Genomic DNA, 13,665 nt, shown 5'->3' with positions numbered 1-13,665 from the left:
GGGGGCAGAGCTGTCCCGGGCTCGCTCCCACCGGCGGGAAGGACTGCCTCTCGTCGCCGCCACCCCCTCAGGTGGAGCCGGGCACGGCGGCGGGCGGGGCGGCTCAGGGGCACCGCCGCCGTTTCTGGGAGCTGCGGTCGTTCCGCCCCGTGGTGGTGTAGCATGGAGCCCGAAGCGGCCGGCGGTAGTTTTGCCCGTCGTCGTCCTCGGCGCTTTTAATGTCTGTATCTCGCTTATTCCGGACGGGACCCGTTTCCTCAGCCTACACATGGGTTCGCGCAACTGATGGCAGGAGGAATTTTTAAGCGTGTAAGCGTGATGCTTGTGTGTAAATCTTGAGTTCGTTTCCTCCCTTGTCTCATCTACACTCCCATCTGGAAGAGAATCTCTCCTTTCTTGGCAGCTAGAGCGATACCTGGAAGGAAGGAAGTGAACTTCCCTCGCTGCAGGGCACGTTTCCAGTTGTGCTCCCCTGCCTGAGGTTTGGGATTCCCATGTGCTACGGGATGTGATACAGCCGTGCAGCAGGTGGTGTGGGGAGAAGTGCATGCTGACAAGGAGTGCAGAGAAAACCTAAGTCTGCTGTAACTGAGAAAATCAGTACTATTTGGTCTCCTTTTCCCTTAGCAGCTCTCAAACGCTTATTGGGAGGTTTTTTGGTTTTTTTTTTTTTGCTTGTTTGTTTTTGCCTGCAGTCAAAACATGAACATGGGATGAGAGCAGCAAAGCTGTTTTCCATATCTGCTGATGGTGGGAATTGTCCTGCAGAGCAAAAGACATTTAACAAGCTAAAATAATCACACAAGTGCTGTGTTTAAGAGGTATTGCCCTATAATATTACCTTCCTTAAATGCTGCAAGTAACTCCTACTGTACTTTTGCTTTGTTATAGTGACAAAATAATTCCTTATTATCTAATAGATGTTAGGAGAAGCCAGTCAGTATTAGTGTTTATTTTCTTTTGAGTGCAGTGGACACAGTCCATTTTAGATTCTCTAACTACTATTTACAAACAAGTCAACTTTTTAAATCCCATCATTGTGTAAAAGACAGAATGCACTGTTTCTCTTATTTACAGTGATGCTGTTGTTGAGGATAATATAATTATTATAGGAAAGACAAGACTATATTGACTCTTGCAGCTGTCCTCTACTCAGAATAGAAGTTGTCCAGAGTATTACGTTGGAGTCTTAGCCATGAATACAACAGTAATACTATAATCTGAGATTGGCATTGTAGGTCTGATCCTATATTCCTTGCACAAACAGCATTTCAGTGGATGGAGAAGAACTGAATGCAGAGTGGATTTAAATATACTTGCCCTTTGCACGTTTATATAAATAAAATGGTAATTTGTGTTATATTGCCAAGGTAAACTAGATTTCTTTGCTGTTTGCCTTCAAGTTTTTCCTCAGTTTTGTATCTGAACTCATGTTTTGTTTTAAATGGGAGCAGGAATCCTATGGAATGCTTAGAAATTCCAAAATCTGTACTCCTCTGTGCGTTTATGACTCAGTTGTAAGCAGGCTACTATTGCTTCACACAGAAAACTAAATGTCTTCAAACACAAAAGCAAATACAATTGTATCACACTGCTTGTGTCAAGCAGTACTGTTAGCTATTGCTGTGTCTAGAACAATAATCAAAATGAGATAAGCAATATCCAGTCAGAAGGAAGATGTTTTGTATCCTAAAGATAGCCAGACAATGCAGGGAGGGAGGAGAACTGTAGATATTCAGAATTGCCAAACTGATACTTGGCAAGTTTAAGTACAGGTCTGTCATGGCATTAATGCATTGAGCCTTCCAAGGAAGCTGAGCAGAACCTTTCCACAGTGAGAAAGCACTGTGTTTGGAGTGTGTAACACCTGAGTTGATTAGCCTGTGATTAAGCCAGCACAACTTGTGTACTGATGCAGTGCCACAAGAACAGACCAGGTGGTGGGGGCTGTTACGCTGGACTTAGAGCACAACAGCCATCAGACTGATCCTAAAGCCACGCACATCCTAGGTTGTTTCTAAAGCATGCAACACAAAACTGTCAAAGAGGTCAAAGCTTGTCATTTCAGGTCCTGGTTTGGGGGGGAAGGCCTAAGGTCCTGGCTGGCGGCTCATTGCCACAAGGAGCAACTCAGAAAGCTGGTGCTGCTATCTAAAAAATTCAGGTTAAGTCTGAGATTTCCCACATGTTCATTTGAAGGGAAAGAAAGATTTTGGCCACCTTCCTATAGTTTGTGGACAAGGACCAGTTCAGCTGAGTCAGAAGCAGTGGTTCTAACTTGTGCTGGATACACAGTGCAGCCCCCTAAAGCTATTGAGCGCACATGGGCTGACTGTGCTGGCCGTGCAGTCAGGCCTGAGGGATGTGTCACAAACACTTTGCTTCAACTGTGCAGCCAGTCAGTGCGCTGCTGAGCCTGGGCTGTGCTGGGAGAGAACTTCTCTGTGCCTGTACAAAGCATGCTGGACTCACACCCTACAAACTGCATAGGATATGAGGCTGTACTTCTGCCCAGGGCTTCCCAAAGTGATGCAACGGCTTTGTTCTGTGCAGGTAATCTCAGCAAGTGCTGGGAACACACACTTCGAGGTAAACAAAAACTGGATGGTATGTGTGCTGCCTGTTTCTCAGAGGCAAAAATTCCCCTTGAGGGAGGGGAAAGCGTAGGATTTCTGTTGCTGAAACTGATGTATGTTGGAGGGGAGGAGCTGAGTAGCGGCCTCTCGCCTTTGCCATGAGGAGCGGGAAAGAAGGAAGTGCACAGTGAGAAGTTCTGTCTGCTGAAATCAACATCTGACAGAGACGCCTTGGGAAAGCTGCGTGGATTTTTAAAGACCAGCCCATCCCGCTTACACTTAGCAGCAAGCAGCAACACTGTGTTTCAAAAACGCCAACCAGTGCAGAGAACCAATAAAAAAGAGTTCGTCAGTGCGCAGCCGTGCTTACACTTCAGTACCGCACGGACTGCAGGCTTCCCTAGGAGCGTGCTGAATCGGTGCTGGCCGCAGCGGGTGACGGGTTTGCAGCGGATGGGGCAGAATTCTGACTGAAGTTATAGGGGATCTGAACACGGGTTGTGGTGTCAGCCCACAGAGCTCCAGCCCCGCCATCAGCAAACAAACACGGACAGCCGCTCCGCGCTCGCGGCTGTTCCCACAGCAAGCAGTGCCGCACAGCTCTTGTTTTCTGCGCGCTGCTACGCCAACACAGTGAGCACGGGGACAGCCGAGTCCGGCTTTACATCTTCAGTTCCCGACCTTCTTTGAAAACTGTTATAACACAGTGACTAATTGATTTTAATCTGGGAGCGGTCACACCGGGCTTTAACTTTCTACAGAGGTACGTTTTGTGGCATTAAAGCGGCCAGTGACCTTTCAGCAACGCGTATAGTTTAAACAAGCCGCAGCAGTGCGTTGCGGATCAGCGACCTTGGAGCCGGACGCGACGGATTTACGGCGTGGCACCCCGAGGACCGGGCTTTCTCTCAGCGCCCACAGCTCAGCGGCTCGGGCCGCCGCTCCTGGTGCCGGGCCGAGCGCCGAGCTCCTCCACGCCAGCTGGGGTCGCTGTGCCCCGGGACGGGCAGCTCGCGTCGGTCTTCCCTGGCGCTTTTCGGTCTCGCTTTGGCGCCGCTGGAGTGGAGCGTGCCGATTGGTCGCTTTGAATCATCTCGGCGCGACGCCATTGGTGGGACGTGGCGGCGGCGCGACGCGGCCGGTTCGAATGCGCGGCGCCCGCCCCCGCGCCCGGCCGAGGACTTCCCTGCAAGCGCGGAGCTGGGCGGCGGCGCCGGCGTCTCGGGTTCGCCGCGGTACCCGCCGCGGGAAGGTGACTGGGGGGCGCTGGGCGCTACGGAAGCGGCGGGGAGCCGGCTTTGGGCGGCCGCTTGTGAGTGCGGCCGCGCGACGCCCCGGGGTGCGGGGGGTGCGGGCGCTCGGGGCCGCCCGGCCGCTCCGTTGGGATGGGTGTGGCGGGTGCCGGCATCGCGGTCCTTCCGTTCGGGCTTCTAGCGGTGCGAGCGGGCCGCGGCACTCGCCGGTGGCGCGTTGGGAGCCGGGCCGTGGCGGCGGTAGGGGTCCGCTCGGAGCCCTGCGTGGCGCAGCCGCTACCCGGGGAGGGACGGATTGCCGGGCCCCGGGCTGGGAGCTGTAACGGGGAGGGCCGCGCGCAGGTGCGGGCTGCCGTCCTCGTGCGCTGGCAGCCGTCGGTCTCGCGGGCCGAGGCGCGTTGCTGCTGACGCGTAACTAAGAAAGCTCCCGAGAGCGGTGTTCTCTGTGGCTTTTCTCGAGAGGCCATCTTTCCCTTCTGATTCGGCGCGCGTTTGTACTTGGGGATGTTTTTTTTTTTTTTTTTTTTAACTGGATCCCCGAATAAACGCTTTTCCCCCCCGTTTTTTTGGAGAGGAGGGGTAAATATTTCACACTGAGTCTTTATGCAAGATTCCGAGGTCCTGGTGTAACTTCTGGGACTTGCCTGCATTCAGGGACCTCCTGTTGATTCCTGTTGACTGTGGCTTTTTGTTCCAGGCACGCTCACAGCTATGGAGGATTACACAAAGATAGAGAAGATTGGGGAAGGTGAGTAAGGTTGCCGGGAGACTTGCAAGGTTCTGCGGCTTGGGCTACCAGCTGTTGTAAGCTTTGTGACCCCCTGCTATCCAGAGAAGTACCGGCATTCTATGAAGTCTTCTCTCTGTGTAAATGCACTCAGGCTGTCTTTCTTCTGAAGGTGGCCCTGGGCAGCCTGGTCTAGTGTTAAATGTGCAGGTTGGTGGTCCTGCATGTGGCAGGGGGGTTGGAGATTTGTGATCCTTAAGGTCCCTTCCAACCCTTGCCATTCTGTGACAGTCTGTTTGAAGCAGCTGATCAGTGCTGGGAGGCATCTCCCTTCATACTGATGGTCAGCTGTGTACCATGTCTGCAAGGGTAAAAGCATTCTGAGTCAAGAAATCAGCTTTCCTGTTTGTTGGAACATATCTATTCCTTTGCAACTGCACCTGTTTACAAGTTCCCCTGAAATTGCACTTCGGGTGTGCTTTTGTTTGGAGCCCCTGGTAGGGAGAAGTAGTGTGCAGGTGTTTTTACTGGGGTTATGTCCTGTTGCGGCACTTGTTACAGGAAGGGAAACACTGTGAACCTGTGTGTAGAAGTGAATTTTCAAAGAATCATCAAATTGCTCAGGTTGGAAAAGGCCTTAAAGATTATCGAGTCCAACCCCATCCCAACCATACTACCCTAACTCTAACAACCCTCTGCTAAACCGTCCCTGAGCACCACATCCAAATGGTTTTTAAACACATTCAGGGGTTTGGTGACTCAACCACTTAACTGGGGAGCCTATGTTGGCTTATATATATATATGTAAGGCACTTCCTATAAGGTACTGCATTGTAGAAGACTGGTGCTGATGTTTGTCACAACCACCTTTTCATTGGGTGCCCTTCCTTTATCAAATGTGGAAATTGGTGTCTTTCATAATGCTTTAGCCTTACGTATGCTTGAAGATTTGCAGTGCATTACTCTGAGAAGCTCCAGATGAATTGCAGTGCACTGCTTGGTGCTTACAGTAGTGCTTCGTAACTGAAGCCTCATGCTTGCATCTTTCTTTTTGAAAGAAACCAGACAGAGCTTCATGTGAGGAATTCTTTAGGAAGTGAGAAGGAATACTGCTTGGTTGCTTTGGGGGTTCTATTTCCGTCAATGATGATAGTTCAAATAGTTATTTTTTTCTTTAATTTGAAATTTACCACTAGTCCCAGTTTTATTTTCTGCTGAGACCCTCAGCGCTATTAAGAATACTGTGTTGCAAGGATTCTTGCCTATATAGCAGTTCTCATTTGCAATGACTTATCTGCACCTGAAACTGGTATTTCCTATATGCGTTTCCCTGTTTGTTTGTTCAGGTACCTATGGTGTTGTGTATAAAGGGCGCCACAAAACCACAGGCCAAGTGGTTGCAATGAAGAAAATACGTCTAGAAAGTGAGGAGGAAGGTGTTCCAAGTACTGCTATCCGAGAAATTTCTTTATTAAAAGAGCTGCATCATCCCAATATAGTCTGGTATGCATACGCTGGTATTTAGCCATACTCTCTGAAGGGCGCTAGGTCTCTTCAGATAAATTGTTTTCCCACTGTTCTAGCAAGGAAGCAGTTATTCAATGTAGTTGCTGCAAAGCAGGCATTACACTTCAGTCCCAAATCTTGGCAGCATGCTGGTTTTTAATTAAGACTGTCTTCTGCTGCACCTATTCTAAGAATTGAACAAAAGTATTGCTGTTAATTATCTTCAGAACGGTTATTGAAGAAATGGTGACATTTCAAGAAATGCTTCTTGAAAACTGTTTAAGTCAATCTCAGAACTTTTTTTATTCATCTGACTGGTGTTCTTGGTGTGGGCCTCTGTCACCAGGCACTTCCTTACTGTCCCATAGCAGAGCTGTAGGTGTTGCGCTATAATGCTATCAGCTGGCATTTCTGATCCATGCCTGAAACTTCCATCAGTGGCTGCCTGATGTGAAGAATTGGTTGTAGCTGTTGCCTTCCCTACAAAATACATATGTTTTAATGTAGCAAAATACCTTGGGTTTAATGTGGCCTGAAACTGGCCAAGTTTCGGCCAGGTGGTGTCCCAGTGAATGATGTGTGTATTTAGGAACCTTTATAATCTACTGAAGATGGAGGAGATGCTTAAAAACCTGTACAACTCCTGCTGCATTTAGTAGGTTCCTACTCTTCTAATGCAGAACCCTTAAACTCTTCCAGTAATTCTGCTATAGTAAGCCAGATTCAACTGGAAGCTAGGCACTAATACCCACAGAACTCATTTTTTTTCTGCAGACTTCCCCTGCCTCGTGCATGAGGAAATACAAGATTCAGAGGAAACATATGGGGTGTTTGTCTCACTTTGGCACTGTTTCATATATGCGCAGTTTTCCAAACAACAGTGCAACTTGCTAAGGCTGTTAATCTTTGAAGACTGAGAGAAAGCTTTGTAAGCCTTTCGTATTAGGTACTTAGAAACACCAGCTTGTGTTCCTGTTGAGAGGGAAAGCAAACCAGTAGGTCTGTGCACTTTGCAGTGGAGCTGACTGTATGCTCAATTTTCAGTCTTCAGGATGTTCTTATGCAGGACGCAAGGCTATACCTCATTTTTGAATTCCTTTCCATGGATCTCAAGAAATACTTGGATACTATTCCATCTGGCCAATATTTGGATCGTTCACGTGTTAAGGTAATTAGGATAATTTCTTAATATAACTTAAAAAATTAAGGGAACTCTACAAAGCTATAAGCAAGACTTAACTCTTGCTCTTATCTTAACTCTTTATATTTCTTTGAGGAAAAAAGGAAGGATTGAAGAGGCAGCTGTGAATAATAGGATGCATTTTTCTTTAAAAGAAAGTTCTGCTCTCAAATGCAACTATGAAATTAACTGCCTTGAACTGAACTCAAACACCCAATTTTGTATGGATTTCTGGTTGAACTCAATAATTGCAACGCTTAAGATCTAATTCTATTTACAGAGTTAATGTAAGGAAACAGCTTTACGTTGTAGAACCACTGTCTTCAATGAAGGTCGCGTTATTTCTCCCCCTCTCTCTCACCCTGTCCTATCTGCAGAGTTACCTGTATCAGATCCTGCAAGGTATCGTCTTCTGCCATTCAAGACGAGTTCTGCACAGAGACTTAAAACCTCAGAATCTTCTAATAGATGACAAAGGGGTGATTAAACTGGCAGATTTTGGACTGGCTCGAGCCTTTGGAATTCCAGTGCGGGTATACACTCATGAAGTGAGTTGAACATACTTTTGGTCATTTGGACGAGGCTTATTAGCTTCCTTGTACCAATTGTTTATGAAAAAGCTGGAAATCGCACAGCTTTTGAAGTTGTCATAAACTAACAGTATAATGGTTATATTTCAGCTTAGTTTTACTTGGTGCCTTTCCAACCCCCAGACCCTATTTTACTCTGAAGTGCTAATGTATCTTATGAAATGCCACTGTTGTTACCTTGACAGTGAGTTAGATAGGCCAGACCAGTTAGGTGCTAAAGATGTGCTTCCTGCTCTTTGTGAAGGAGTGCAGGCAACTGCTTTGCTTGCATTAGAGACTACTGCAATAGGATTTTGTATATTTTTAAGTGAAGTTTGATGCAAGAATTTTCACTGGAACTTGTAGATTCTAGTCTAAACAGGATATTATTCTTATTAAAAAAGCTGAATGCTCTTAGTAATGAATGAGCCATTATGGTTGCAGTCAATTAGAGGACCTAATTCTATAAATGTACCTTAAAAAAATAAAAATTCTTTGTTCAATAGGTAGTGACACTGTGGTACAGGTCTCCAGAGGTTCTGCTAGGATCTGCTCGTTATTCCACTCCTGTAGATATATGGAGCATAGGTACCATATTTGCAGAGTTAGCAACTAAAAAGCCACTTTTCCATGGGGACTCAGAGATTGATCAGCTCTTCAGAATCTTCAGGTACGTCATGCTGAAACTTTCACTTGCTGTGAACTTAGTAAAATCATAACAGTACATACAGTTTTCATACTAAACTGATCAAATGTTTTGCTTATGCTTGCACAGAGCTTTAGGGACACCCAACAATGATGTGTGGCCTGACGTGGAATCCTTGCAGGACTATAAAAATACTTTCCCAAAATGGAAACCTGGCAGCCTGGGAACACATGTCCAAAACTTAGATGAGGATGGACTTGATCTGTTGTCTGTAAGTATTCTCTCTTAAACTGTGTGTTAAGAAGTGAGCAGGTAGTTTCAAGTACTTTCTAATTTCTACAAGCTTGTAACTGATACCTTCTTGGCACTGGCATTAATTGTGATGTGTCTATATGACTATTCATGCAGTTGGAAATACTTTTATGTGGTGGCACGTGGACTAATAGTGACTGGCTCATTTTGGTTAGCTTTTGTGGGGTCTTAAATGAATACAGTGATGGAAACAACTGGCTTTATTGATTAGCTGTGAAACTGGAGGCTGTTTAGGTCAGCATGTAAGGTCTCTGTCAATTGCATTTTAATATCAAGTTAGAGGTTTAGGCTGTGGTTGAATGACTTTTAACTTCTGAATTTTGTGGCTAGGGTGAATTTACTTTAGCTTCATGGCCAAGAAGTTAAAATACTATGGCCAAATCTTTTAGACAAGATTCTCACCAGACTTCATTTAGCTCATGTGCTGCCGCTGCAGATGAGTCTGCATTAATTCTCAGATGTGCTTACGTGCACTTTAAGAATGTACCTTGGTGACTTTATCACTTGGCTTTGCTAAAGCTCCATTTACACAGTACAGATTTGCATATAGCAGGGGATGTTCTATGCATCATGAGATAAGCTGGAACTTCAGAACCACCTTGTTACAAGGAGAACCCTGTGCAGCAATTATCATTGTAGTTGGCTCCTGTTTTAAGTGGACATAAAGGAGAAGTTGTTTATTGTGCACAATAGAGTGGTATTACTCAAGGAGCTTAAATAACTACAATGTTTCACTTCTTTCTGAGTACAGAGCCACAGTTCAAGGCTGGCAAACTGAACGATGTTAAAGTTTTTTTGGATAGCTCTCTGTAGCTCATAGAAGTATTTCACAGAAACAACCAACTTGCAGAGTAATTATCCTCAACTTGTGCACTGATAGCATCACTATTAAATCAGTTTGAAATAGAATTACTACTAATTAAAAGCTGAAAGCAATTGAACAGGCAAGTGAGTGTTTTGGATAGTCATTTAACTGGACTGCTAAGCACTGAACTGAGCTTAGTGGCTTTGTCATAGGGAAAAAACATGTTTTTGGATGCTACTAATGCAGACAAAAAAATCATTAATCAAGTGACCTTAACACTATACTAATCTTACAGCATATTGATTCACATAAAGTTTTGCCTTGAATTAAGACTAAAATTTTAGCTTTCTGTAGCTGCCTGCTAACAATGGCATGGTTGCATTTTGAGGCATCTGGAATCCGTTTAAATTTCCTGAAGTGATACAATTTTAAAGGCAACAAAAATGAATAGCTTTAACAAGAGCAATAGAGCAATAGCATAGATGTGGCAATGAAAGTGTTTGTACTTCTGTAGACTGTTGAAGATGGAAGCAATATGTAAAACAGCTGGTTTTAAAAGAGGGTAGAATACTTAACTGATTTTGAATTTGAGATGTATTTTCCTCTAGTAAAGATGAGTAAAATGGAAGACTGTTGACAGGGATTTTGCTAGCTTTAAAATGTTACAATTTAGGGTATTTTAGGATTATGCTAGATATGAAAACTTAGCATTGTCCCAAAGCTGTGTAACCTTGTAAGGCTTGGAAGGAGGACTGCAGGAGTTCCATCTGAATTGTCTACATGTGAGCATACAATTGCATGGGGTAGCTTCATCCTTCTTTTTGGCCAGATTGCACAATATAAACTGTGGTTGTTTATTTTTTCTTAAATGGATAGCAAAGCAAGTATCTTGCCTCTCTTCTAGAAAGTTTTGAGGACTATTTTAGAGGGGAACGCATCCGTTGTATTTTCTCTCATCAACTTCATTATTGAGCTCTTCAGCTGTATAAAATTACTTTTTTGAAAAGAAATGCATGATTTAGAACTATTTTTTTCCAGATCCATCAGCTTTAGAAATGCAGTATACTTCTTTCCTACCCAGGGTCCTATAGCTGAACAGTTGCTATATTTCAACTGTGAACAGCTGCACCAAACTGAAAATAAGCAGCTTCACAACAGTTTTTTCACTATCAGTGTAATAAGACAAGTGCATGAACACTTATTCATGTAAGTATTATAGGCTTTAGTAGCCTAAGGTTTACCAGCTTCCCTTAATTGAGAAGTTGAGACAAATATTCATGCTTGGTAATTGGTTCTGGATTCGGTTGATTGCACACGGTACCCTGATACAGGTGTGGGCTGTGGATAAATGGTTTTTCACTTTGGGATGTTAGACATTAATGCCATTCTCACTTGTAGGAGAAAGTAGGAATGACTTCTATGAGATATCATGGAACACAGGGAAGAACTTATCACAGAATCACAGAATTGTAGGGGGTTGGAAGGGACCTCCAGAGATCGAGTCCAACCCCCTTGCCAAAGCAGGTCCTCTACACCAGGTTATTTCTAGTCATCTGATCATTACTATGATTATATATTAATCTGCTTAACATTGAGTACCTATTTCACGAGAGAGTAAATGTTTCCTTTCATTTTTTTTCCAGAAAATGTTAATTTATGATCCTGCAAAAAGGATTTCTGGCAAAATGGCCTTGAACCACCCGTACTTCGATGATTTGGACAAATCTTCTCTTCCTGCTAATCTGATTAAGAAATTCTAAAACTTTGGACTAAATCAGAGTGAAAGAATCACTATTACTTTTACTATTGTCTGTCTGTAACTTTGTCTGTCTGCCTACTTTAAAATTGTGGCTTTTTAGTTTGTTTTGGTTTATGTTACTTAAATGTAAATATTAATCGACTAATGTGACGAACTTCCTATAAATAAAACTTTAAATCTAGTGGAGGACTGAACTCCTTTCCACACTCCTACAAAAGCACAGCCTTTCAGAATGGGCTGGTAAGTTGCTGCTCGTCTGCCAAAGCAGGTAACTAAAACTACTGAAGTTGCTTTTGATACGACTTCTCTGAAGTTCAACTGTTTCACTGCTATGCACAGATGAAATGTAAGACTTACATTGTACTGAATGTGCCAAATGACATCTAAAATGGGATGCTTCAGTAATGTGCAATTCGAAACAAAGGAGGTGGCCAAACGCTTCTAGGGTTTCTTTTTCTGAAGATATTTGGGACATCTTTATGCTTTTCTGTTGTCTTGAAGGCACAAGAATGTATTTTGCATTGGGGTGCAAACTTGTGAGTCAGTGTAATTCTAGCCCCTGGAATAGTTAAGGTGTGTGATGTTAAGTTCTACAGGACTGTCTATATACTGATGTGCAGTTGGCTGACACGGCTCTTTTCAACTGCTAGCAGTAATGCAGTTCTCATCTGATTCTCATTAAAGGCAAAACCCCCTGGATTATACTGGGAAAGCTAACCTTTTCACATAGGAATATTCAAGTAAATGTTGACTTAATAAGACTGCTCTCAGAAATGTATGAAATACTGCATGTCTACAGACATGTCCACAACTAAAGCATGGGCTTTCTAAAGTTCCACAACATTTAACATTTACAGGTGAGACATTATAAAACCTTGACAGAATTCACCAAACTATACAGTAAGAAATGATTGGCCATCACTAGATTTCTAATTGCTACCTTTGCTTTTGGTATCCTATACATCAAATGGGATACAATGCTAGATTATGAGAAGAAAAGCAATGGAAGACTTGTGGATGCGTTAAAATCACAGTTCGATTAAACTTAACTGCAGTTCTCTTTCTAGTGTTATAGCTGCTGTAATCTCTAGTTGTAGGAGTGCACATCTGTCAAGTTTTATTGGATCTCAGCACCATGGAGCTCTTGCACTTGCTGACTTACAGCCAAGTGTGGAATAGGAATGAAGGTCTGTAAGTCTTAAGTCAAGCATGTGAAAGGAATAATGCAAACCACTCAAAAATAGTTTTTGAGTCCTGTGAGTCTTTGAAACAAAATCAGTGGAGGTAACATTATGTCCATATGTTTACTTTCATGCCTACTTATGAATAACTGAAAGAAATAGTGCTGGACCTTGTTCTAATTAACCATCTGCAGTATTAACATCGGTGATAAGATGTATTTTCAAGGCAAATTAGGTCTCAATTGCTGTCTTTTGAGTGCAGTAATTTGATGTGAGCATACAGGTCAGGGCACAGTATTGCTGGTGCTAACACTAGATTAGAAAAAGAAGAACTTACAAGCACTAGCCAGCAACTGCTCTGAAAATCAGAAGATAAATATTGGTTTAAACAGATTATCTTAACGTTTGTCTCTGTAGCGGACAGATTTGCATCTTTATGTGATGAGAGGAAGGCTTTCAGCTAGGCAAACTCAAATTTTGTTGTTTGCAACTGCTTAATCCTTATTTCTATAATATAAGTTCCGGTGTTCACTGCAGTTTCATGTGACAGTGAATGCTTTAGCCTATTCTAACTGAAAGAGTACAGTACTAAAATTGCTGAAGAAAGCTTATTTTCAAACAGTAACTTACAGTGCCATGCAACTTCTGTGCTGTGAAGCCAGGCACTGTGTTGTGACTGGTGATGTAACAACACATGTGGAGCTGTGACAGTGGCTGCCTTAGTCCTCCTAGCAAATGTGACAGAGAAATGAACGCAACGTCATCCATCCGTGTGTGAGGTCGGGTATGGCAGTGAGTATCATGCCTAGTGACATACGCTGTGTTAGTACCTGTTCTGAAATACAGTGCAAACTTAGTGGTGCTCTCTAAGCCTAATATTTAGAGGGCTTGTGATGCTTGAAGCTTCAGCTACCTGAAACTTAATGCTGGTAAAAACAAAAGCTGCCTTGCACTTCTGGGTTTTACTTCACTGTGGATAACAACTGGCAGCTCTACTGATAGTGCTCAGACTGTAGCAGGAGAACTGAATTGCTTCAGTATGTTACTCTCGTCCTTCAGCTGAGACCACTGTAGTGCTTGGGAGGGTTTCACTGGTTCATAATCTTTAATTAAGGCATTTAGGCAATTGAATGTTGCTAATCTAACAGTTG

At 43.7% G+C, this 13,665-nt stretch overlaps 1 protein-coding gene and 1 long non-coding RNA gene across 7 annotated transcripts in view; one reads left to right on the top strand and one right to left on the bottom strand.

Moving 5' to 3' along the window:
- The first annotated feature begins 3,124 nt into the window (after nt 1–3,124).
- Nucleotides 3,125–11,514, top strand: CDK1 (cyclin dependent kinase 1). Of its 4 annotated transcripts, none has more exons than XM_042818119.1 (8): nt 3,125–3,339; nt 4,527–4,577; nt 5,903–6,059; nt 7,107–7,230; nt 7,620–7,790; nt 8,318–8,481; nt 8,587–8,728; nt 11,218–11,514. In XM_042818119.1, the coding sequence occupies exons 2-8, from the start codon at nt 4,541–4,543 to the stop codon at nt 11,332–11,334; spliced, it is 912 nt and encodes a 303-aa protein (XP_042674053.1). In that variant the 5' UTR covers nt 3,125–3,339; nt 4,527–4,540; the 3' UTR covers nt 11,335–11,514. The 4 variants fall into 4 exon arrangements, with proteins under 4 accessions (XP_042674053.1, XP_042674052.1, XP_042674054.1 ...); XM_042818118.1 differs by lacking the exon at nt 3,125–3,339 and adding an exon at nt 3,754–3,828; XM_042818120.1 differs by lacking the exon at nt 3,125–3,339 and adding an exon at nt 3,870–3,888.
- LOC122159972 overlaps nt 4,456–13,665 on the bottom strand; it is a 28,744-nt gene continuing 19,534 nt past the window's right edge. For 2 of the 3 annotated variants that reach the window (XR_006168718.1, XR_006168717.1), the window contains one exon: nt 6,006–6,249. This is a non-coding gene — a long non-coding RNA (uncharacterized LOC122159972). Of the gene's footprint in view, nt 4,539–6,005; nt 6,250–13,665 lie in introns of those variants that run through there. The other variant, XR_006168719.1, reaches the window with a different exon arrangement.

Source organism: Centrocercus urophasianus, unplaced genomic scaffold (genome assembly GCF_019232065.1).
Source record: "Centrocercus urophasianus isolate 14NV4802_14NV808 unplaced genomic scaffold, USGS_Curo_1.0 seq_17, whole genome shotgun sequence".
Classification (NCBI taxonomy): Eukaryota; Metazoa; Chordata; class Aves; order Galliformes; family Phasianidae; genus Centrocercus; species Centrocercus urophasianus.
This window is presented reverse-complemented; position numbering and strand designations above follow the sequence as displayed.